Genomic DNA, 27,144 nt, shown 5'->3' on the forward strand with positions numbered 1-27,144 from the left:
CAGTGCGCATGGGAATCCACTCCATCCTCAGATTGTTTTTTTACGCCATTGGGTTCGGATGAAACTTTTCCACTCCGGTAGAAAACTTCTACACCAAGCTTTTCGAAGCGAAAAACCTTTATAATTTTCATCGATACACCTTTACTCGACATCGAATTCATCGGGCCGGTTCCGGACGTCGACTCGGACGACTAAACCTATCCGCGCCGTGAGGCCTGCGGCTCATGGAAAGGACGCCGTTTAAAAAATGCCCCCAATGTGGAGCAATATTCCCGCACAGTGACCATCACAAGGTCTGCAACCTGTGCCTGTCACCGGAACACGACGAGTCCAGCTGTCCAGCCTGTGCCGCATTCCGATCCAAGAAGACCATTCGGGATCGAAGAGCTCGACGCCATATCATGGCACACAGACCAGCTCCGGAGCCAGAGGACATCTTTGATGAGGGCCCCGATGTCCCGGAAGAAGATTCCGAGGAACTTCAAATTATATCAGAAGCAGACGACTCCGACGACCCCATTACTCCGGGGCAACGCGTGAGTACCGATGACCCTACCCCAACCCCTCCAAAAAAGGCATTGGTCAAGACTTCGCCAGCTGGCCCCAGTCGCGACCGAAAACAACCTTCAGAAGCCCCGCCTTCGGGCTCGGCCCTGAAGAAATACAAGCCTTCAGGTGGCTCGGGCCCGAGCAAACCACATATTATTGTACCCCCAGCACCTTCGGCACCGAAGCCGGCTCCGGCACCTTTGGCACCGAAACCATCGAGGCCCATAGACAAACCGGCACCAAAAGCTCCCAAGCTTAAAGACTCCATTTCGGCACCGAAACCTTCATCAGCACCGAAACCTTCATCGGCACCGAAACCTTCATCGGCACCGAAACCTTCATCGGCACCGAAACCTTCATCGGCACCGAAACCTTCATCGGCACCGAAACCTTCATCGGCACCGAAACCTTCATCGGCACCGAAACCTTCATCGGCACCGAAACCTTCATCGGCACCGAAACCTTCATCGGCACCGAAACCTTCATCGGCACCGAAACCTTCATCGGCACCGAAACCTTCATCGGCACCGAAACCTTCATCGACACCGAAACCTTCATCGACACCGAAACCTTCATCGACACCGAAACAACCGGCTAAGGTCTATACTACACCTCCTAAACACTCTACCGATCACCCAAAACATAGATCGGAACCGAAAAAATCGGCGCCAAAGTCTGTTCCTGAAGACCAAGAACTTTTCCACCCAGATCCAACGCAAAAAAGGATCTATATTAATCCAAAAACTGGACATGTCACTGCTGTGCCATGTAAGAAAAGAAAGCTAGACACAGCACCTTCTCCAGCTCCTGTAAAGAAGAAGGACTCAGCCACCTCACCCATTCCTCCTTCTTCTCCTGTACGACCTCTTACCCCACCCCCCCTGCCTCCACCACCATTACCTCTACCATCTCCTTCACATACACCACCTCCACAGGATGATGATGATGATGATAACCTAGGTGGAGGGGGTGATCCGGATGATCTTAAGGATCCTAATGATCCTTTCACAAATCCGGATATTGTACCATTAGACGACTGGGCTTACCCTCTGCCTGATATACCTGATCCTACTACATACCCTTCAAAACCCTCACCTCCAGATGACCACCTGGGGTTTGGACAACTAGTACACAGAGCAGCACTTTACCATGGCGTCACCATGCACTCAGATGCACCCGAGGAAGACTTCCTTTTAGACACTTTTGAGCAGTCTCAGAAATCAGTTCAAATTTTACCTATGATTAAAGGGGTCATAAAACACACCACAGAAGTTTTTAAGGACCCCGTACGGGCCAGGGTACTTAACCCTCGAATTGAGAAAAAAATATACACCTGCCCCAGAAGATCCTTCTTATATTAAAGGACAGCTCCCTCTGGATTCTTTGGTGGTTTCCAACGCAAGGAAGCGGGCTAACTCCCAAACAACAGGAGATACACCGCCCCCAGACAAAGAATCCAAACTATTAGAAGCCTCGGGCTAAAGAGTAGCAGCACAAGCAGCTAACCATTGGCGTATTGCCAACACACAAGCCCTATTGGCACGCTATGATAGGGCTCACTATGATCAGTTAGAAGATCTCATACAACACCTACCAGACCAATACAAGACCCAGGCAAATGACCTTCTACAAGAGGGAAAGCTCATCTCAAATGCCTCAATTAAATGTGCGCTTGACGCCGCAGACACTGCCTCTAGAGCAATCAATACAAGTGTACTTCTTAGACGCCATGCATGGCTACGTATTTCAGGCTTTAAGCCAGAAGTACAAAGTACCATACTTAGCCAACCATTTAACCAAGAGCAGCTGTTTGGACCAGCAGTAGATACTGCACTTGAAAAAATGAAGAAAGACACCGAGACTGCTAAGTCCATGGGAGCATTGCAGTCTCCACAACCACGTGGCTCCTTTCGACGCTCCTTCTATAGAGGAGCATCCAAACATATTGGAGCAGACACCTCCTCCACGTTCAAAACCTCTTCACAAACATCCCCCAATAGAGGATATTTTAGGGGAGGATATAGGGGAAACAACACCAAGTAACGAGGTTGAGGCAATACCAACACTCGTACCTCCCCCGCCACTAAACAGTGACTTTCCTCCACTCCCCCCCCAGTCCATTCCACTCCAGTCGGGGGAAGACTCAAACAGTTCCTACCTGTCTGGAATTCCATTACAACAGACAAGTGGGTAAGACAAATGATCCAGTGTGGTTACTGCCTGGAACTCACAAATACCCCCCCACATATACCACCCAAACAGCGTTCCATGTCGCCAGACCATCTTACACTCCTCAAGCAAGAGGTTCTCTCCTTGCTTCAAAAACACGCAATAGAGCCAGTTCCCTTCCAATATCAGGGCACAGGGGTATACTCTCTATACTTCCTAATCCCCAAGAAGGACGAGACGTTAAGACCCATACTCGACCTCAGACTCCTAAATCGGTACATACACTCAGATCATTTTCATATGATCACTCTTCAACAAGTGCTTCCACTATTACAGAAAGGCGATCTCCTTGCCACACTAGATCTCAAGGATGCCTATTTTCACATTCCCATGCATCCTGCTCACAGGAAATATCTAAGATTCCTGGTAGACGGGAAACACTATCAGTTTACTGTCCTCCCATTCGGAGTGACATCTGCGCCCAGAGTATTCACCAAATGCCTAGCAGTAGTAGCAGCGCATCTCAGGATACAACAAATTCATGTCTTCCCATATCTCGACGATTGGCTCATAAAAGCCAATTCATTCAACAAATGCGTTCTACACACTCACCAAACTATTCAAATTTTACACAACTTGGGATTCACCTTCAACTATCCCAAATCTCAACTACAACCCTCCCACATACATCAATATCTGGGAGCCACCATAAATACCTCCAAGGCCATAGCTTATCCCAGCCCAGCCAGGATAGCCAATATACAAGCTCTCATCTTAAAATTTCAATCCCAACACTCTCTCCCAGCAAGAGTGTTCATGCAACTCATAGGCATTATGGCATCATGCATCTTCATTGTGCCTTATGCACGACTTCAAACGCGTCCCTTGCAAGAATGTCTAGCACGTCAGTGGAAGCAGGCTCACGGACAACTTACGGATCTGGTGTTAGTGGACAGTCGCTCACATCGCTCGCTAAAATGGTGGAACACCATAAACCTGTCCAAAGGGCGGCCGTTCTTAGAGCCTCTTCCACAGATAGTGCTGACAACCGACGCATCTCTCACAGGGTGGGGAGCCCATCTCCTAGGACACACCACTCAGGGCAAATGGACCACTCAACAAAAAGTGCTCCATATCAATTACCTGGAACTACTGGCAGTGTTCCTAGCATTGAAATCATTCCAATTACATCTAAAGAACAAAACTGTCCTCATCCGGACGGACATGACAGCCATGTATTACATACAGAAACAAGGAGGCGCACATTCTCTCCAACTGTCCCAGCTCGCACAGAACATTTGGAGATGGGCAATTCCCCAGAACATCTACCTGCTAGCAGAACACCTTCCAGAAGTTCACAATCAGATTGCCGATTTTTTGAGTTGACAAACCCAACAGATCCACGAATGTGAATTACACCAAGTCCTACTCCCATTCTTCCAAAAATGGGGCCAACCAGACATAGACCTGTTCACCACACACGAAAACGCAAAATGCCCAACCTTCGCCGCCAGGTTTCCCCACCCACAGTCGAAGGGCAATGCGATATGGATGAACTGGTCAGGCAGATTTACGTACGCTTTTCGGCCTCTCCCACTCATTCCATTTGTGGTACGCAAGCTCAGGCAACAGTCTCTCAAGCTGATACTAGTAGCTCCCACATGGGCACGTCAACCCTGGTTCACAACACTGCTGGAACTCTCTCTTGTTCCACACCAAAGACTGCGCCTCTCCCCGTCCTTATTAACCCAGAACCATGGAGAAATCAGACACCCCGATCCACATCAACTGAACCTAGCGATCTGGCTCCTGAAGTCCTAGAGTTCGGTTACCTCAACCTACCACCAGACTGCATGAATATTATAAAAGAGGCCAGACGGCCTACTACTAGAGCCTGCTACGCTGCAAAATGGAAAAGATTTGCCATTTACTGCACTAACAATGATATACGCCCACTGGATGCATCCATCCAGAACATCATTTGCTACTTACTACACTTGCAAAGATGTAATTTAGCGTACTCATCCATACGTCTCCACCTAGCAGCATTAGCAGCCTACTTACAAAATCGACACTTGTCCCTATTTAAAGTGCCTGCGATCAAAGCCTTCATGGAAGGTCTTAAAAGGATTATTCCTCCCAGATTACCACCCTCTCCAGAGTGGAATCTAAATATTGTTCTCACTAGGCTCATGGGTCCTCCATTTGAACCTCTGCATAAATGCGAACTACAATTCCTTACATGGAAAGTGGCTTTCCTTATTGCTATCACATCCCTTCAAAGGGTAAGTGAAATCCAGGCTTTAACCATACAAGAACCATTCCTACAACTACATCGTAACAAAGTGGTTCTTAGAACTAATCCAAAATTCCTGCCAAAAGTCATTTCTCCATTCCATCTTAACCAATCAGTCGAGCTACCAGTGTTCTTCCCAAATCCGGACTCGGTAGCTGAAAGAGCTCTTCATACCTTAGATGTTAAAAGAGCCCTGCTTTATTACATTGACAGAACCAAATCTTTCCACAAAACCAAACAATTGTTTGTTGCTTTCTCTCCACCACATAAAGGCAACCCCATTTCCAAATCAGGGATAGCCAGGTGGATAGTTAAATGTATCCAAATATGTTACCAAAAAGCTACACGCACTGTAACCGTTCCCCCTAGAGCGCACTCCACACGCAAAATAGGGGCTTCCATGGCATTCTTAGGAAACATTCCCTTAGAAGATATTTGTAAGGCAGCCACATGGTCTACAACACACACCTTCACTAAACATTACTGTGTTGATGTGCAAGCCAAACAACAAGCTTCTGTGGGTCTGGCTGTCCTTAAAACTTTATTCCAAACTGCTGCAACTGATACAGGTGACCACCGCTAGGGGAGACACAGCTGTATAGTCTATCCTAAGTGTGTGATCTGCAGCTCATATGCCTCGAACGGAATATGCTACTTACCAGTATGCTTCTGTTCTTGGCATGTAGAGCTGCAGAGCCACACACGCCCACCCACCTCCCCGGGACCTGTATCTGTTCCAGCATTGTCTTAATTAGACATTACACATGGACATCCTTTCTTTATTCTTACACACTCCATCATTTCCCATCATGGCGAAAAACAATCTGAGGATGGAGTGGATGCCCATGCGCACTGTAGTCCAAGGGAGGAGTCACCTATCTCGTGACCAAAAGACTTCTTCTGAAGACAACAACAACCTGCAAGCATCCAAGCCCAACACCAGATGGCGATGCTATCCTAAGTGTGTGGCTCTGCAGCTCTACATGCCAAGAACAGACGCATACTGGTAAGTAGCATATTCCTTTTTTTTACACAAAGAAAAATCCTTTTATTCATATTTAGCTCCATGAACCCTCTGGATGTTTTGGCCATGGTTTTCACTGATACAAAATTAATTGACTTTGCTTTTGTTCAGGCTATTGTCAGGTTGCATTTAGATGTAGGAAATGGCACTTTGAGAGGATAGCCTAAAAATAACCTCTTCCCATAAAAAGCTGTTCTCGATTTAGTTGATTGATTAGTCAAAGGGTCTAAAAAAAAATGGGTTCATGTCATTCTTTCAACTAATTATTCTTCACTGGCTATCCATTCAGACCTGGAATGCCTTTATTTGCTCTATAATTTGAGGTTGTATATCTTGCTCGACCATCACACTCAAGTCAAACTCTCTGGCGCTATTCATAAGCTGCATTTTATAGTACTACAATAGTACTACTGATGTACTAAAATAATACTATTCATGTACCTCCACTTTTCCCCTCTTAAGTTCGAAGATCTCTGCTCACATATGTATATGCTGTAGCAGTAAATGTGGAAGGGACGGAAAGGAGTGGCTTGAAAATGGAGAATATTTACAACTAAAGAGAGGAGGTTAGGGGAGGAGTAAAGAGGGGTTTAGAAGGGCTTGAGAGTGGTTTAGGAGGTTCACCCACCCACAAAGAGTAGGCCAATTACTGTTCACAAATTGCCCTTCTATAATTATTAGACCTATAAAAGACCTAAAACACTGGTACTGTACTCAAGCTCAGAGCTTGAGTAAGTCTAGGACCACACATGGCCAACCACTGGTACTGCAACACCCGCCATTACAAAAATAATGGAGTTGAGTTCAAATAAATCCCCGTAGGAACTAATGTTACATTAAATTACTGTATTTAAACTGTTACAATATATAAATGCATTTAATGTAAAAAAAAATACATAGCTTTTGTTTTTAAATATTTTAACAACCTCTTTAATTTTTTTAATGTAATGTATCATTAATTTTATTAAAATCCCTTTTATATGCATCACTTTCCATAACTTTTAATACAAAATAAAAATACTTTTTTTTTATTTAGGTTAGATTTTTAAAATTGTAAACTTCAGAAAACGAGTTTAATTTAATATATTCTATATAATAATTTTTTAGTTTAAGATTAAGTTATTCATACTGTAACATTTTTCATATTAGTTTTACATTTCAAATGAATGAATACAATTAATTATAATATTTGCCATAAACATTTTTTTTTCTATTTTAACTTACAATAAACTTTGATAATTTGTTCTTTGCCATAGGGAGATCTCCTTCCCATTGGGGAACATCCGCCCAAATGTGGAGAACATCAAATGTGGTCGTGAAATCACTGCTACAAGTAAAATTTCAGTTGCATTTGATGTTTTTACTTACTTCATCTCTTGTTTCAGGAAATGGGGACCTGCAAGTCAACATTTTACACTTGTAAGTGGTGAATAGCCCAAAGTAGTACAGTTACTCAAAAGTATCAGAGTAAATGTCCTTGTAGTAAATTTACATGTGTAGGTTAACCTTTGTAAATAGGTCCCCCTTGTATTTGGTGTCTCTCAGTACACCCAAAGCAATTCATGCCTCTATCTGAAATCTCACAGACTGAAAGATCTACACCTCAAGCAGATTTTTGCTACTTTTAACCAAAAACCTGGAAAGCTTTCCCTGAGGAAAATACGCCTATCTCTTGTCTTAATCACTTTCTACAAGATCAAAGATTTCTTAGTGACCTTTCTTCTGACTTACACTCGTCTCCTGTATCTCCAGGAACTGTAGAATACAGCACCATCGTAAATGATTACTTTAGGGAGGCACCAGCACCCTGAATAGGCGTGCTCTGGTAGGTAGGAGCGTCAAGACTTGCGAGAATTTCTCCTTTGAAATAAAGTGTTTATTTGATAGCTTGTGCATTTGTCAAGTCCCTAATTTTGTTTTATTTGCCACAGCTGTGGAATCTCCTAGTGCCAGTAGTAATGAGAGTGCTGTTCAAGAGGACATCAAAAAACTAATAAAAATATGATACATAAATAACTAAGATGTAATCCTGTGCCTATTTTGTCAAAGCTCTCGACTTTCAGTTTCATATTTTTCTCCACATCCTACTGTGCTTCTAAATAAAAAAAAATTGTCATTCTAGATTGGGACACAAAACAGCCTTGAGCTCCTGGATGACCCAAAGGCCGTGATTGTAGATGAAATTGCCTTAAAGCTTGGACTGAGAAAGGTAGTGTACATTAAACACTTATTTAATTTTGAAAAAGCATTGATGGTTGGATGTTTCTGAATAGATAAATGCCATTATCCAGCACCGATATTTTGATAGTTTGAAATGAGTTGTATATTCATTCCCTGTTGTAGGGCTATGAATCCCTGGTGCATAAATATCAAACAGTTTTGTAAACAACAGTAAAGCATCTAACAGTGCTAATCATCTACCTTGTTTGTGAGGTGTTTTTTTTCTACGTAACTTCACTGCCTTCGACAACACAAACAGGCATTTTGTAGACAACATCAGAAACTGCAGTCTTATCAACTCCACAGCCCATAATGTATTACTGTACTTTGTGGTACTTTTCTGTCCTTTCATCTTTAAAGACTTTTGCGACCAAGACGCCACATTCCATTAGTGTAAATTTAACTTTGCGGTCCAAATCACAAAGGAAAATGCGCTTCTTCCCTCTGAATATGAAGAGAAGATCAAATCAGGTAGCTCTTGCTACAGAACTTCATCCAGAGATGGTAACTCATGACATAACTTATTCATCTGAAATGCAACGCAGAGCATCATCAGTTGGATCAACTGTTAGCCATTTCACATCTCCCAAGGAAGATGACATGCCTCCCAGAGCCTGTCGACCCAAATAATGAGCCAACGCCAAAGGAAGTCAGAGGTTTCACAATTTGATGACTAAAGCAATATTTAAAGGGACAAACCTGAATGATAATTCTTCTTGAGTTCTGTAATTTAATAGAAGAAGCTGCCAATGATTTCCTTTCCATTCCTTTACTGGATCATGTAAGTGAAGCCGACACAGACATCTGAGGGTACATTCTTCTGCTTCAGAATTAGAGATAGCTAGTGTTTAGAAAATGTCAGCGTTCGTCTACAAAAGTTGTGGGAGCAGAAATTTACTTGCCACTTCAGGAGAATACATGTCTGCACTAAGAAGCACGAGTACTATTTTTTTTCTTCTTATTTCACCCAATGAAATGCAGCCTCCCGGTGCAAGATTGCATTGATCTTACTTTGTCTGGTGATCATAGGCACACTATGTAGGATGTGTACTCCGCTGTAAGGAATTTTCTTTGTACATTTCTCACATCTTTTATTAAAATCATACCCATCATCCTACATGTCATCTGACTATTGCTGCACTAGTGTGTAATATCAGTCACAAACTATTTTAATACTGAACTTTGCCCCAGTGATAGAAGCGGATGAGATTGATTGTAAGTGGTTGTACGCTCCTCCTGTGTTCCATTTTGGTTGCATTTCTTAGGAATTGAGTATGAGCCTAGGGCTGCTTAAAATACTTTTTGAAAAGCTTGCAATTTTTTTGCTGCTGAAAGATCTTGATATTTGTTTGACATCACTGATGGTTGCAGGCTAATAAGTTTCTGTGACCAGATTGATTTTTCAGCCAAGCTGCTTGTTTTGGTGCTTTTTGCAACAGTATTTTGACTAGCTTTTGCCAGTTCATCTAGAGGAGCATTTGCTCTTAGAAATTAGTCGTGTAGGGGTGTTATAGTGCAGTTGTGAGTCTTCATAGAGGTGAAAGTTACTGTATTTCTGTGAGTCTCAGCAAACTTTTTCTTCTTTCATGCCCATTTCTGTTGCTGAGCCTCAGAGTTGATTTTAACCTGGTTCCAGTCACAAAGCCAGTGTTAAGTGCCCAGCTGAACAACTCTTTGTTTTTAAGGTGCACATAGACACAAGCTTGATATGAAGAGCCAATGTTAACCCCTTGTAATGCAAAGTTTGTGTAGAATGGTGACATTTCTAGCAAAACTTATAAAGATGTTTTATCCTTTTAAAGATGAAAGAGAATCATAAATTGGACAAATTTCAATTTAGTGTTATACTACGTGCATCTAGAGAGATGCAAAGTCTGAACCTCTTTCTGATAATGTAAAAGTCTTGCATTTGCACTACTTAGTTAACTACAGCACAAAGGTGGCAGTGCCGTCAACAATTTGGGGCATAGTGAGTTTCAAGTCCATGACAAATTGACGAGTAAACACACTCCCAAAAACCTCATTCAAGTACAAAAATGCTTTTAGTAGCACAACCATTAAATTGCAGGATAATGCAAAGCAAGTACATTTAGAATATGTTCATATTGCAGAACTGTTGTTACAGGTAGGTACCTTTGTTTTCCTTCAGTAGACATACATATGCAAAAGGCATCTCCTCTAGTAACCAGATGGTCGTATATATGCCCCTCCTGTCACTCTGCAGTGACACAACAGTGCTGATCGAAATGTTGTGAGCCCATCAGAAGGTCCTCACATTAAAAGGTAGTTAGTCAAAACACACAAATACTTGTGTATCATTTCTCTGCAGTTTGTGGTAGCCTCTCAATCGTTCATGCTGGTAAACCAAGGAAAACTGCAATGATCTAGATAGGCCATGGTTATGTAAGCTAGGAGTTCAGAGACTGTAGAATTAGGCGCTATCTGGACCAGGGTCCAAATTCTTATTTAACACTCACCAACTCAGAATAACAAAGTAGCTTATGCTTTGAGTCTGGATCTTCAGGGTTACCACTAATAGGAGATTTACATTTTCAACTCAAAAGGACCTTGCATATTGAGGGGTGGGGGTGATTAGACCTATTCCTTTTTGCTGCCAGACTGAATTCAAAATACTTTAATTGTGTCTCATATGAAGTATTATGGAGGAAGCATTTTAAATTTCCAAGGTAAAGTATATTTCTTTATATATTCCTGCCTTTGTACTGATCCCTTAATTGACCAACGCAAAAAATTCTTTAAGCATCAACATGGCCCAGGTGGGTCTTGTATCCAGTGTTGTTGCGCCTAGCCTTTCCAAACCTCATCAAACTCATAACAGATGGCTGCCTGGAACAGCAGTGAAATTGTTTATTAGGATCCATCAGGTTTGAGGCTCAAGTATGGCTCCCTAAATCGGGTCCCTTTCAGTTTCCAGAAGTGTGCTGAGGTCTTATGACATTCCAGGAAAAGTTCTACCGGAATAGTTTTGAGAATGATCATCAACTGTTACTTTTATTACTGTTAGAACTGGGGTTTCTGGCTAGGTTATGCACCTAAGCCAGGCAGAACCCACTACTCTAGTCAGGGTAAGGGAGTCCTACACCCAAGATAACCCTTGCTTACCCCCTTGGTAGCTTGGCAGAGCATTCAGGCTTATTCCAGAGGTAATGTGTAAAATGTTTGCGCAACATACTCACACCAGTTTGACTCACTAAATACACCACAAAGTACAATCCACACAGTAGTATATAAAAACATCTCTTATATTGTATATAAATAACATAGACCACAAGTGCGTAAATCACAATCAGTTTGCCAACTAGGCAATTGTCATAATCATCACAGAGCATTATAGTAAACACTTTTAGTTTGCCTATGTCATAAAACCCACTTCTACTGCACATAATAGACAGATCCTGCAAGAAGGAAACTTGTTACTGTCTTGAAACGGAAGCAAAAACAACACTCATCACAATCCTAAAGTACAGCGTGCAGTGAAGAAGGGCCAGGATTACCACATGTTTAAGTCCCTTTTCTCCAAAGACTTCTGAGCACAGCGTTCCTGTGCTCTGATGATTCAGCAGGTTAGCGGTCCACCAGCTCGTTGACCACAGCAAGTGCAGCCAAACCGAACAAAATGCCCCTAACAGTATTCCAAAGAGGGGGATGAAGGGACTCATTCAGCTTCCTCTCAGGTCATGGCGGACCACAAGCTGCCTCCTTCGTTTGTGCAGAGAGGCACGTTGATCCGGTGCGGCTGGTGCTGCGGCGCAGGCAGAGGCGTGGCTGCTGCACACGTCCCCACTCTGTCTCGCACTGGGGCTTTGGTGGGCTGGATTACTTGCTGTGAGGGTCCGCTGCGGACTCTGCCTCCCCTCCCAGGACACTGCTGGACGTTTGCGGCTTCTGGGGGGCTTTGCCGGCCAACGCAGAGAACTCCGAGCTGCCGTGTTGGTTGCCTGGCAACGCCGGGGTCTACTCACTGACTCTGCTGATGAGCGGGCGCACTGGTGATCAGAGATCTTCCCTACCTCGGGCCTCACAACATGGCACGGGGTGGTAGTGCCACAGGCTCTGCACACAGCCGGCGGGGAAAACCGACCCAGCACTTTGGTCACAGAGGTTTCATTTTTTAGCAAGTAAGGCACACCGAAACTTCCAGACAGTAAAGCACAAGAAAGTTCACAAGAAGTGAAGCACACAGAAGACTTTGATATCCCTGAGTCTTCCAAAAGAGGAGGCAAGGACTCACAAGCCCTTGGAAATCCTCACAAGCAGGATACTACAGCAGGGCAAAATGAATCCGTCCTTTTCCTCTGCCAAATACAGAAACAGCAACTGCAGGCCAACTCACCCCTCACACAGAAAAGGTAGCTCTCCTCATACAGCTCTTCAGCTCTTCAGCTCTTCTTCTTGGCAGGGTCCTCTTGTTTCCAGAAGTGATCTAAAATCCTGCTCTTTATACCCCATTCTCTCATTGTTCTCTTTGCTTCTGAGTCTCAGAGCTCAGTACAAACCAGTTCTGTCCTGCTTTATCCCATGGTGTGAATCCAGCAATGTGCAAAGGACACACAGCCTATTCAGGTGCTAGCGAAACAACTCCCACCAATCTAAATGCACACCAAGTCTATTTAGCCTAGTGATGAGTCACCCAGGCAAAGCAGGACACACCTCAGTAATGGTCTAGAGCAGTTGTTCCCAAACTTTTGACTCCTGAGGACCCCCATTGAGTTACCACTGGAAGCTGGGGACCCCCAAGCAATTTGTATGATTTTAATTTCAAACATTAAAACAGTAATTCGAAAACAATAAACACATGTGTGCCCACATAACAAATACTCGAATTACTAAGGATTTTAGTATTTTATATTGAAAGAATTTGCAAAAAGCAGGAAGGTTAGTGCTGCATCTCCGTGGCTAACTTTTAAATGGTTGGTTTTATTGTGCAGTACGAGGACCCTGCCAGGACCAGACTGGAAACCCAAAGCAGCCCTGGCAAATGTTTTCAGACCAGTCCCCATGCAGTGCACACCATGTGCAGTGAGTGCGCCTGACCACCACAAAGGGTGCTTTGGGAGGCTCTCCCCTCAAGAAACGTTAGTAAACAAGGATGCATTCTATACCAAAGTTATAATTATATATTGAATTGTAACAGCTTTTAAAGAATAGTAAATGAGACTTTACTATTCACCAGAATACAACAATCTTTGTTGGGGTTCTTCAATGATTCCCTTTTGTCACCCCACAACAGTGCCTCTCATCTCTCCATAGCCCCTCTATCACATGTTTTTCATTTGTTTTATAGCATCTCTCATACCATTGAAGGATGTCAGAGCACTTTACATCACACACATATAGGGGCAGATTTAGAAACCCCTTGCCCCACGGGTACGTCACAAAAAGTGACGCACCAGTGGCGCATTTTAGTGCCCCATATTTCCAAGGCAGGAAAAGCCTGAGTGACTTTTCCTGTCCTTGTAAATACGGCCCCTTCACACGCAGCACTTTGCGTGAAAGGGGCGTTCTATGGGTGTTGCTGTGGGTGTTCCCACGCAACACCCATGAAACCAGACACATTTCCAGATTTACTAGAAATCGTAAATCTGGAAATGGGTCTGAATGCTATGCCTCCCCAGGGAAGGCGCAACGAGGAGAAAGGTATTCATTTCTCCTCGTTTTTTTCCTCATTCTATGCGTGTCCCTTCCTGCACATATACGATCAGTAAAACAATGACATTTTGCAAGTTCTATGTTTGCTAATGCAGCACACATAGAAGTTGAAAAACGCCATTTCTGATTGTTTAAGTGCATGAAGGGAACCCTTCCTGCATATAAACAATCTCCCCATGAAGCAGGCATTCTTGCACCATGGTGCAAATGTGCCTGTGCAGGCGCATGGCAGCAGTTTGTGCGCCAGCGCTGGGGGAAGCACAGAGATGTGACATATTGTTGTAAATATGTCGCACCCCTGTGCTTTGAAAGTGACTCAGTTTGGCGCAGCCAAATGGCTTGCGGCACACACCGAGTCACTTTCCTTGTAAATCTGCCCCATAGAGACAATGATTCATATGTGTAAATCAGTGTAAAGAAAATGTTACATAAGTCAAATGTGACTACAAGGTGTAGAATTCACATGTCATTCATACAGGTAGGCATCTTTAAAGAATGCTTGGTCTGGAAAAGCACAAACTCAGGATTCAGAACATAACACAGTGGTTAGCATTGACTTTAACAATAAAAATGTATTTCCACCCAAATAAACTTTTGTAGCAGCATTAGGATAATGAAAGACTTGCAAAAAACATATGTTTCTAACATGTACCATGCAGTTTGCAAGCAGCTCTTTGGAGACAGTTTATAGGTCACTGTGCTAGATTATGATTGTCACTTATGAACTGCACAGTAACAAAAGAATCTGTGACAAAAGCAGTAACCTACTAACCTATGCACATAAAAAACTTTTTTAAAATGCATGGTACACGTTCTTTGCAGTTGGCATATTAACACCCTGTGCTACATTAGACAAGTCAAAGCTGCCACTTGACAAAACTCTAATTTCTCTCCAGCAGGTACATTAATCACGGACGTTATCTTGACACTTTTATTGTTGCTGGAAAACTGCTAATTCTACAAGGAACTTTGTTGTGCTTTTAAAATTACTGCCTGAGGACCGCCTGGGAATGTGTCACGGACCCCTGGGGGTCCGTGGACCACAGTTTGGGAAACACTGGTCTAGAGTGAATGCCCATCCGCAGCGCCTGTCACTCCAAAACCATACGGTTAAAACACAAACAGGCAGAGGCACACAGAATGGTAAAGCAAGAAAATGCACACTCTCTAAAAGTGGCCTTTTCAAACACACAATTTAAAAACCACTTTTACTGAAAAGATCGGTTATTAAATTCTGAGTTCAGAGAGGCTAAACTCCATTTCTCCATCTTGTCCCAATGGAAAGTTACACTTGTAAGCTATTACAAGGCAGCTCCCATGTTAACCTATGGGACAGACAGCCTTTCAACATTGAAAACGAAATACACAGCATTTCACTATCAGAACATGTAAAACACCCCAGCACATGTCTTATGTTTAACGTACATTGTACCCTGCCCATGGGGGTACCTTGGGCCTACCTGAGGTGTGCCTTACATGTAAAGAAAAGGGAAGGTTAAGGCCTGGCAAGTGGGTTTAAAACTGCGCACAAAGACACCGCAGTGGCAGGTCTGAGACCCATTTATAGGGCTACATATGTGGGTGGCACAGTCACTGCTGCATGCCCACTAGTAGTCTTTGATTTACAGACCCTGGCACACTGCACTTTACTAGGTACTTACCAGTAAATCAAATATACCAATCTTGGATAATTAATTATAATCACAAATTTACACAGAGAGCATATTCACTTTAGCACTGAACAGCAGTGGTAAAGTGCCCAAGGTCATATAGCCAACAAAAACAGGGTCCGAAAAATAGGAGGCAAAACGTTAGGGGATAAACCTGCAAAAAGGGTCAGGTCTAACAATTACCATTGAATATTCCATGCATTTAGGAGCCCTGCCTTCAAGTCACTTGCATACAAATCCTTATACTCCCTGTTGCTACCAGATATTGAATTAAAATCTTCTCTATTTTTCACTACCCATTTTAAAGGTTTGTTTGACCAGATTTGACAGACTTTATTCTTCAATGTGCTAAACAATATCCTCTGTATAGACAATCACTTTTTAGTCATAGTTAGTATATGCACCACTTGAAGAGTTGAGTTAAATTATCGTACAGAAAGGTAAGCCATTTTCATCACTATTACATCTGTCAAAAGGGCGAGTGAGATTCAGTGGTTTAATTGCGTCAGTGCAATCACAACGTTTTTCAAATATATAGAGGTTCTGCGGACTCACCCAGAATTCATAATGCTTCTGGGGGAAGCACCAGATATTCTCACGAACTAGGTGGCATCTATGTTCTTTAAGAGCCCTACAACATCTGCAGTAAAACATTTGCCATCCTTTGTATGTGAAAAGTTAGTTTAGCTATTAAATGGGCAAAACCAAATATGCTACCAAATAGCTAACAAACCTTTAGAAGTCACAGATGACTTTACCAGAGGCGCAGCACAGCAGCTGCAATCTGACACCCAACTAAATATCTTCAGGTTTATAATGCTGAATTGTAGAAGAGGCCACGCTTGTTTGTGAAGCCTGTTTACTTCTGAATGGTTATAAGAGCAGAAACGCTCATAGGCTGAAGTTGGTCTTTCGATCAAGCCTTGCAATCAACCTTCCCATGGTGTAAGCACTGACTTGTACGTTTTCCATACCATGTAAATCTGTGAAGGATCAAACAGAGGGCACACAAAAGTTAGCTGTAACTTTAATTGTCAGTCTGTGGTATCGTTAATTGATCAACATTCACCCCATTTGTCATACAAGTGAGGTGAACACTGATTAGACTAATATGCATTTTGCTTTTGAAATTTGACAAATCCTTCAGGAGTGAAACTTTAAGCCTATTCACAGCAAAGACAATTAAGTGTCTGGGCTGGAATTGTAGATGCTTGTTAACAAGCCTGATTAGGAATAATCCGAGCATGTGAATCAGTAAAAGATTCAGGTATTGTGGAATTACAATCATGAATCCGGTTTCTTCTGCTCTAAAAATGTGTGCACGTGAACTGTTCAATCATTCAGAAGAAGAGGGGACTATGAGCCATTCAGGTTCCAGCACCTGTGCGCCTATCTAGAAGTATACATACAAAAGTAGGGTTGCTGTTCCCAAAGAAAAGAGTGAAGGAGGTCTGTTTATCTATTCAAGCTGGTTTGTATTTGTAGATTGAGCCGCCGTTTAGATGCGGTTCTCTGCCTTGATCTAAAAGGTACATTTACCAAGACACCAGCAGCTTAAGATCTCTACCTGACCCTTACCTAGAATACAAGATCGATTTGGTTGATGGTTGTAATCTATCTATCTGTATGTATGTATGTATGTCTTGTCATAATAGTACCTCTTTTTTTTTTTGTTGATCTGTTTATTAAAGATTTGTAGTTGCGCACTTATAAAGTTGAAAGTACATCATCGTATAGAGCACCATACAAAGCTAGTAGAGAGAAAAAATCAGGCCTAAATCACCAGGTAGCTGTACACCAACGTCTTTACAGTTGTCAATTTTACATGACTGAAATTAGTCAAATAACCTCTACCCACCAATCCGAGTGTTGCGTCATCACATTATTGTACAATAAAGAAAATTGTATTTGAACAATTCTTGTCAATCACAAATATACAACACTTATGTCTTCTCTCCGCCATATCACATTAATCTGTGCAGATAGCCAAACAAACAATTTTTTGAAAATAAGAAACACAAACCCCCAACATGGGAAAAAACTGCATGAAAAGGGACAGGAAAGGAAATAGGGGCCGCAAAGAGGTGTGGGAGGAGATACAGATCCCCGTGAGTCCAAGGGGGCGAGCCCATCAGTTAGCCTATAGATGCACATCTAGCTCGTTAGGAGAGATAACCATCTAGTGTGGAGTGGGAGGGGCCCCGGTCGCGCAGAAATACAAAATACATGCCTACCCAGGGATAATGTTCTATGTATCCGATCTGGGAACAGTTGTTTGGTCATCCGGCAGCCATTGTAACGCACACAACATGGTATTCCATGCAGAGGAAATAGGGAATTTACGCAGTCCCATCGTGTCTTCCCGAACCAATGCAACCGCTTCTGCTTTCACCCAGTTCAACATTGACAGAAACCATGCTTTAGTTGCCGGGTGATCAATCACTTGGCCACTGTAAAACTCAAATCCAAAAACTGGGTGGATGCTTTGTGTTTTTTGTTTCTGGGGAAAAAGACGCCAGTAATGCAGGTCTCACATGTATTCGCCACTTCCCTATCCGTACACGTGGCCAATGTTTCAAACACCCCCTCCCAGTAAACACGCAAAGCGGGGCAGGCCCAGAGCATGTGCAGGAGGGCAGCGTCCGTCATCTTACATCGCAGGCAACATGCATCTTGTCTATGAAAATATCCATTCAATCAATCATAGCATTTATAAAGCGCACTACATACTCGTGAGGGTCTCAAGGCGCTGGGGGGGGGGGGGGGGGGACGCTGCTACTGTTCGAAGAGCCAGGTCTTGAGGAGTCTCCTGAAGGTTAGGAGGTCTTTGGTCTGCCGCAGGCGGATGGGGAGGGTGTTCCATGTCTTGGCGGCGAGGTTGGAGAATGATCTGCCACCGGCGGTCACTCTTCGGATGCAGGGGACGGCGGCGAGGTCGCGGTCTGCAGAGTGGAGCTGGCGGGTGGGGGTGTAGAGGCTGAGTCGGCTGTTGAGGTACGCTGGACCGGTGTTGTGGAGTGCCTTGTGTGCGTGGGTGAGAAGTTTGAAGGTTATCCTCTTGTTGATGGGATGCCAGTGCAGCTCTCTCAGGTGGGGTGTGATGTGGCTGCGGCGAGGGATGTCGAGGATCAGGTGTGTGGAGGTGTTCTGGATGCGTTGGAGCCGTTTCAGGAGTTTGGCCGGGGCTCCTGCGTAGAGTGCGTTGCCGTAGTCCAGTCTACCGCTGACAAGGGCATGGGTGACCGTCCTTCTAGTTTTTCGTTGGGGATTCACTTGAAGATCCTGCGAAGAATGCGGAGGGTGTTGAAGCAGGAGGAGGAGACGGCGTTTACCTGCTTTGTCATGGAGAGGGTGGAGTCGAGGATGACCCCTAGGTTGCTTGCGTGGTCGGTGGGTGTAGGGGGTGCTCCTAGTGCAGTCAGCCACCAGGAGTCGTCCCAGGCCGAGGGGGTGGTACGAGGACGAGGACCTCCGTCTTGTCTGAGTTCAGCTTCAGTCGGCTGTTTCTCATCAAGTCGGCGACGGCCATCATTCCTTCGTGGAGGTTGGTTTTGGCGGTTTGGGGGTCTCTGATGAGGGAGAGGATTAGCTGGTTGTCATTGGCGTAGGAGATGATGTTGAGGTCGTGCCGTCGTGTGAGATGGGCGTGCGGTGCCATGTAGACGTTGAACAACGTTGGGCTGAGGGATGAGCCTTGGGGTACGCTGCAGATGATCTCGGTGTCTTCGGAGCAGAAAGGGGGGGGGGCGGATGCTCTGTGTTCTGCCGGAGAGGAAGGAGGTGGTCCAGTCCAGGGCCTTCTCTTAGATTCCGGCGTCGTGGAGGCGTGTTCGTAGTGTGCGATGGCAGACCGTGTCGAAGGCAGCTGACAGGTCCAGGAGGATGAGGGCCGTGGTTTTTCCGTTGTCAAGCAGGGTCCTGATGTCATCGGTGGCGGCGATGAGGGCAGTTTCGGTGCTGTGGTTGCTGCGGATCCCGGACTGGGACGGGTCCAGGATGCTGTTCTCCTCGAGGAAGCTAGTCAGTTGTTTGTTGACTGCCTTTTCGATGACCTTCGCCGGCAACGGGAGCAGGGAGATGGGTCGGAAGTTCTTGAGGTCCTTGGAGTCCGCCTTGGGTTTCTTGAGTAAGGCGTTGATCTCTGCGTGCTTCCAGCTCTCCGGGAAGGTCACTGTCTCGAAGGAGATGTTGATGTTTTTCCGGAGATGGGGTGCGATGGTGCTGCTGGCATTGTTGAAGATGTGGTGTGGGCAGGGGTCTTCCGGGGATCCGGAGTGGATGAGGTTCATGATCTTGATGGTGTCGTCGTCGTTGATGTTGGTCCAGGCGAGCAGGCGGTTGGTGCGGGTGGTGGTCGTGGGAGTGGGGGTCTCAGCGGTTGCCGGGATGGTGACTGCATCGTAGCTGTCGTCGATGTCTGCGATCTTGCGATGGAAGAAGGTGGCCAGCGAGTCGCACAGGTCTTGTGACGGTGGGATGTCGGTGTTGGAGCTGGGTTTGGAGAGTTCCTTCACGATGTTGAAGAGCTCTTTGCTGTTGTGTGCGTTGTTGTCTAGGCGGTCTTTGAAGGAGGTACTTTTGGCAGATCTGATGAGGTGGTGGGGTCTGCGGGTGGCGTTCTTGTGGGCTGTGTAGCTTTCCGGTGTTCGTTCACGGATCAAGTTTTCTTCGAGTTTTCGGCAGGTTCGCCTGGAGGTCTTCGGTGAACCAGCTGGCTCTCTTGCTGGTGTGAGTGTTGGGAGGCTTCTTGAGCGGGGCGAGGGTGCTTGCGCAGTCGTCGATCCATTGTCTGGGGCTGCGGCGTCGGGGTCGGTCGGGTCTGCGGGTGGGCTCTGGGCGAGGGCGGTGGTTAGCTGGTCCTCGGTGACCTTCCTCCAGCGGCGGCGAGGCATCTGCTGGGTGCAGTGGTGTGTGGTGTGTTTCCGTAAGGTGAAGTGGATGCAGCGGTGATCGGTCCATTGGAGTTCAGTGGTGCGGTTGAAGAAGATGTGAGAGCTTGCTGAGAAGATGGGATCAAGCATGTGGCCGGCGGAGTGAGTGGGTGTTGTGACGAGTTGTCGGAGTCCGAGGTTGTCCATCAGGGTGGAAGAGTTGGAGTCGTTGTTGTTCTCGAGGTGGAAGTTCAGGTCCGCGAGGAGGATGGGGAGGCGTGGGTGTGTGTGCTGATGAAGTCGGCGATGGAGTCGCTGAACTGTGGTCGGGGTCCGGGGGTCTGTAGACAAGGGTACCTCCTGAGGGTTGTGTTTGGGTCAGTGTGGATCTGGAAGTGCAGGTGTTCGGCGGTGCTGAGGGTGTCGTCGGTGTCTGTTGAGATTTTGAGAGTGTTTCTGTGGACGATGGCAATTCCTACTCCGTTGGTGCGGGCTTTGCGGGTATTCTTGAATGCCTTCCGGAATGGCTATGTCGATGTCGGGTGCCGAGGAGGGGTTCAGCCAGGTCTCCGTCAGGAAGGCGACGTCTGGGGCGTTGGTGTCGAGTAGGTCCCAGAGATCGGCGTGTTTGCGGGCAGAGCGGGTGTTGAGCAGGATGTATCTGAGGAAGTTGGGTTCTTCGGTAGGTGGGTTGGCGGACCGGATGCTGGTGAAGCTGCAGTTCCGGCAGGAGAAGGGTCCTTGGGTGCGCTTCGGGGCGACCAGGCAGCAGGTGCGTGATCGTCCGGCGTTAAGTGCGTGGAGGGTGCTGGAGTCGTAGCAGAGGCGGGCGTCGTGGTGTTTGTGGGGGCCAGGGGTCCTGGCACTGGGTGCGGTCCAGGCGCAGCCGGGCTTGCCTTCGGCGTGCCAGCAGCACACCCGCTGCGCGTGGCCTCCATATAAGGGGAGGTGGGAGGGAGGAGCAGCTGGGAGGCGGGAGCGGGGTGGCGAGTGGGCGAGTGAGGGGGTGGGGCCGCATGGAAGCAGCGGCGGGAACGGAGGGAAGAGTGGGATACTGGAGGCAATAAGGGGGGTTCAGCAACAACACAGAACAAGTGATAAAAACAAATAAAAGGGGCACAGAAAAAGAATTACAGAATTACAGGAACTACAGGCACAAAATACAATGGAGGAGCAGTGAACTTACGGCAGCAGAGGGGGAGAGGCACGGACACAGCAGAGGTGCTGTGTGGCGTGGGGAGCGGCCTGACCTGCAAGCAGGGTTATGGGTCGCTCTCACTGCCGCTGCGCGGCCTCCATATAAGGGAAGGTGGGAGGGAGGAGCAGCTGGGAGGCAGGAGCGGGGCGGCGAGTGGGCGGGGATGCAGGAAAGCAGCGGCGGGAACAGCGGGATACTGGAGGCAAAAGGGGGGGTCAGCAACAACACAGAACAAGTGATAAAAACAAATAACAAAAGGGGCACAGAAGAAAAAGTGGGCAACAATTACAGAATTACAGGAACAACAGGCACAAAATACAGTGGAGGAGCGGCAAACTTACGGCAGCAGCGGGGGAGAGGCATGGACACAGCAGAGGTGCTGTATGGCGTGGGGAGTGGCCTGACGATTAATCTTTTCCAGGGAAACATAAGCCCTATGGACAATGTATAACTGTATCATTTTAAAACAAGCATTTCTAGGGACCTGTTTGGGGCTTTCCAATACCATGAAGCTTTATTTTTCCGAATAGGGCCTTCCTCGGTCAATCGCCCACTTAGCTATCAGCTGCGTTAAGTTCGTCAAGGTATGTTCCCTAATTGACTCTGTAAACCATTTTACCAGGTGGCGCCCCGTACCCAAAACTTGCACATATTGCACCATAAGATGCGTCGAAAGTTCCTGCGCAACATCGCCCCACCAGCGCCTCATCGCGGCCATCCAGGAGGCATGACCTGGCCTGGAGTCATAATGGTTTCTCTTATCACGATTATGTCACTTGCCTGATCCCAAAGGAGCGACATTTGTGCTCCTAGCATGATCTCTGTTAATTTGTGAAAAACTGGTCATAGTAAACTTGGCTATGAGGAGTACCTACCTATATGTCGTAAGGAGTACTCCTACAAGCTACAGAATACATGTGAAACTTGTTACATATGTATGTATTGTTTCTTTATGTTCTTTAATGTTGAGGTTTGAGCTTTAGTTTGTTATTCAACATACACGTAGGTACAGCACATTTTTAGCTTTCTCTAAACATCATTGAACTCCTGGAAACAGGGTGTAGGGTAGGAATATATCACTTTTCAGTCCTCAACAAACGCCACGGATCCCTTCTGGACCACTCGGGCGTAAAACCTGTTGGCCTCAGTTGAACACTGTGAGGCTGTCAAAGTTCATAATATCCACTAACAGCACCCACATTTTTGTTTTTGGGCCTGCCAAAGGGACAATCTTTATAAAAAAAACTAAAAAAAAAAAGTACTCCTTAGGTCATTTTAAAACACATCTCGCTATACACACTACCCCACCTTCGAATTCCTTCACTCATCATAACGGCAAAAAGAGAAGATCCCCGACAAAGAGCACTATTGCGGTTCTCGTGGGGCATTACGGCCCCAGCCCTACGAGGAGCAAAGCTCTATGATGAAGCATGACACCCATTTGTGTGAGGGCTCTATCTTCCAATAAAAAAGATTTCCCTGACCACATTATATTCCAAATGCCCCACCACCCCTTTTTACTCTTTACTTTAGGAGCAGCTACCCTCCTTTTGTACGCACATGAACTCCCTATGGTGCAAGAATGGTCACAATATTTCTCGTTAATTATACAATTACTCTAAAAAGTGACCGAATTCAGTTTCTAAGTACACAGTATAATTGTTTTCTAAATTTCAAACACGTTCCCATGCTCAGTCAGCCCTCTGCAACTCGCACAGTTTGTCACTATATGCGTGTTGTCACAAATCCCTAAACTTTAGTTCTGCCATGGTAATATTTATTACTGTCGTCATCTTATCCTGGTTCTTAGTGGGTGTGCGCGCCTGTTGGATTATTTATGCACCCCTACTCACAGAACACCTGCCAGTTGGCCATATCAGGAAGATGTAATATTTTGTGGTTCACTAGAAAGGCTATGCAATATTTACACTGGCAGAGATACTTTTTCTTCTTCTCTGAAAGGGAGTTTCTTTAGTGCTTTGTTTTTGCAGGAAAGAAAGTGCATCCAAATTGGCACGTGTCATTAGTCCATGAAAATGATTGACAAGAAGCAGACCACCCCCCACAATCCCTTGCAACTTGTATCCTGCACAGCCCACCTGCTTTTCTATAATACACTACGTCCCCACCTGTACCACCTCCCCAAGTTTCAGTAATACCTCTCTTCGTCCAACAGGCAATACCAGGTTGAAGAATTGCTGCAGGAAAATACTGTGCAATCCTGATCACAATCAAATGAAATTATAATTTTAGATTATTTTTTGTAAGGTAAATTAATTTTGGTATGCTTTGCTCCTATGATGAAATACACCACCCTTACTTGCTGCCTCTGTGTTTTTTCATTATTTCTCTATTTTGTAACTCTGTTTAAAACTTTTTGTGTACCATATATATTTCTGCAAAGCAACGTAGGAAATGCAAAAGGGTTGCGATAGTGAGAGGGACCATAAAAGCAGAGTGAGATAAAAATATAGAGAGGAGTGGTGATCGGCTGGCAGGAAGGAATGGTTAATTGGCTGGTACTGGTGAAAAGGATTAGAGGGGCTATATTTTCTTGAGGGGGGTGGGGGTTGGTAGTTAAAAGGCTACACAAATATGGGGTCTTGCCAAATGCTAGTTGTTTTCAATTTCCTCCTGAACTGGAGGAAAGATAAGCCTTCTGGATCTGTGTGGGGATGTCATTTGCGATTTATGGTGAAGGGCTCTCATCTCACCTTCTCCGTCCCTCCCTTTCGGTTGTCAAGCTTGACATTGTCACTGATCCAGATGTTGCAAGATTCTGTGGTGGTGTTGCTCTTGCTGAACAGTTTAAATAGTCAGTCAGTCATAAGCTTTTATTCGATATGCAAGATATCTTATAAGCACAATTAAAATACAATCATTACAGTGTACAAAAAAGCATTGCTACAAGAAGCCAGTATACAATTCATTAGAAAAGATAAAAGGACATGAATTGCCCGTTACTAAATTAGCTAAAAAAGGAATTAAACAGCTACTGACAATCTCTTACAACGAATAAGCCAAAACTGCTTTAAAAATTTTGCTGTTCCACACACTATAGGGGGGGGAAGTGTCCGTGGTTAGGATACGCAAGGCTACTAGGTGGCTATGTGTGCCCATATTTCGACAAAGAGGTTTCAACCAGAAACTCCTAGGCCTTGCATAATCCGGGCATTCAAATAGGACATGCGCAATGGACTCAACCCTACTCAGGCAACATGCACAGTTTGGAGAAGTACGGGCCGCTGATGTCCAATTCGATACCACAGCACCTAGGGGAAGGGATCCAACTCTAAATTTAAAATAAAGGGCTCGGTCAAAGGGGAGGGTGATCAGGTCCAGGTAGGGTTCAAAAGCCACAATGTCTTTGATTTGTAAAAAGGCGACAGTGGACTTGCAGTGGTTAGGGTTTGTAATTAGACGCTCCGCAGTCCATTTCCAGTAAAGCGCCTTGACAACTTCTTTTGGAGGGGCTGAACGTGATGACCAACAGTCTCCTAGACCGATCTTCTCCAAAAGCTTTTTAGTTTCTCTTAACCATCTTATCTTAGCCCAACCCCCCAGACTCATTATTTCCCCCAGGGCATCAGCATAGGATTTTAGTTCTTCACCCCTCCAGATTCGTGTCCATAGCAGGAGCGGGCGAAGCTGGGCCTGATCTTTGATGTTTTTACAACCCGTGTCCAACCACACTGGTACAGATGGTGTGCTCAGTGGAATGGAGATAATGGATTTCAGTAGCTTGCTCTCCGCTGTCACTAGGGCGTCCAATCGGCAGTGGCCCCACAGTTCTGCCCCATACAAGGCTGATGTCACTACTTTGGCCTTGTAGATATCGATTACTGGGGTAAGTGATCTCCTAGGTGAGGCCCTGAACTCCCTCATGAGAGCTCCTCCTACTCTCCTATGGTTGAGGACCATTTTGTCAATATGATTTGCCCAAGACATCCTATCCGTAATCCGAATACCGAGGTAATCGAATTCGGCTACTTTCTCTAAGGGAATCGAGTTAAGTGTAGGTGGACGGCCCAGTTTCTTAGGAGGATTTAGGACTAGGTATTTTGTTTTGTCCACATTTATTATTAAGCCTTTTGCAGCACAGAACTCCTGGAATCGCGTTAGCAATTTCTGGAGGCCTTGTGGGGTCTTCGAGATCAGGAGCGTGTCATCCGCAAAGAGCAGGGTGGGGATACGGACTCCTCCGAGACAGGGGGCGTCGGCTGGTTCTTGTTGAAGATGTTTTACCACCCCATTCACATATAGTGAAAATAGGGTGGGTGCCAAGACACAGCCCTGTCTTACGCCCCTGGACACTGGTATCTTCTCAGTGAGCTCTCCATTTTTACCCCAACGGACCTGTGCAAAGGTATGGGCATGAAGGCTAATGAGAAGGGACAAGATGTAAGGGGGTAATCCCAACTCATAAAGCACCCTCCAGAGCTCTTCCCGGGGGACTAGGTCAAAGGCAGTCTTCAGGTCTATAAAGGCCAAATAAAGACTACCCTTGCCCAGTTCCACCACCTTCCACCCCAATAGTGCCAGCCTAAACACCTGCTCTATTGTCCCCATACCAGCCCGAAAACCTGCCTGAAAGTCTGATAGGATTTTATTCTCCTCCACCCAATGGAGAATCCTTCCAAGGATAGCTTTACCAGCTATCTTTTGGGTGGAGTCTATCAGACTTATAGGGCGATAGTTCCCCGGTGTTTCCCTGCACCCTTTTTTATAAATCGGGACCACCACCGCCCCTTTCCAGGATTCTGGCACAGCCCCTCCCATCATGATATCGTTTAGGAGAGCTGCTATGACCCTTGCCCATTCCGCTGGGTATGCCCTCATAAGGTCCCCCGGAAGGCCGTCTGGGCCCGCTGCCTTGCGAGGCGCTACCCACCCTATAACCCCCTCAATCTCTAAAGGAGTGAAGAGATCATAGGCATGAGGTTCAATTGCTCGTGTAAGGTCCATCCCCACGTTCAGTTCCCCATCTGGGGGGGAGGTATAGGGTCCCAAAGTGTTTTACCCAGCTTTGAGGCGGGATGTTGCAGGGTCTCACAGATGCATCGGGTTTATTCCGTGTGCTTATGAGATTCCAAAAGGCCCTTGAATCCCTGATTTTACTAGCCTGGAACAGGTCTTCCCAGAATTTGTCTTCCCACTCCCTCCTGGCAAATTTAAGGGACTTATTATAGGTCTTCCTTGCTTCCTGTATCACACTACGGGACTTGAGTTTAACCGCCTCAACTAACTTGGCCTTGTGAACCCTACATGTTTGGGTATACCAACCATCAACTGGTTTTTTAAATTCTTTTTTGCCCGACTTGTTAGGGTATAAGGTAAACACGTTAGTTATGGCTTCTACCAGGGAGACAAAAAGCCCACTCGCTCTACCCACCCCTTCTAAGGAGGTTCCGAGGGTTGTTACCGCATGGTTTAAATGGGATTGAATTTCCCCTACCTTTGCCTCGGATAAAACCAAT

The 27,144-nt window shown here is 45.6% G+C and overlaps 1 protein-coding gene across 2 annotated transcripts in view; it reads left to right on the forward strand.

Annotated features, from left to right (window-relative positions):
- NPLOC4 (NPL4 homolog, ubiquitin recognition factor) overlaps positions 1-27,144 on the forward strand; it is a 453,775-nt gene that overhangs the window by 215,299 nt on the left and 211,332 nt on the right. For both annotated transcript variants that reach the window (XM_085617373.1, XM_085617374.1), the window contains exon 9: positions 8,161-8,247. In XM_085617373.1, the coding sequence (XP_085473499.1) occupies positions 8,161-8,247 (87 nt within the window). The remainder of the gene's footprint in view (positions 1-8,160; positions 8,248-27,144) is intronic.

Source organism: Triturus cristatus, chromosome 7 (assembly GCF_964204655.1).
Source record: "Triturus cristatus chromosome 7, aTriCri1.1, whole genome shotgun sequence".
Lineage (NCBI taxonomy): Eukaryota > Metazoa > Chordata > Amphibia > Caudata > Salamandridae > Triturus > Triturus cristatus.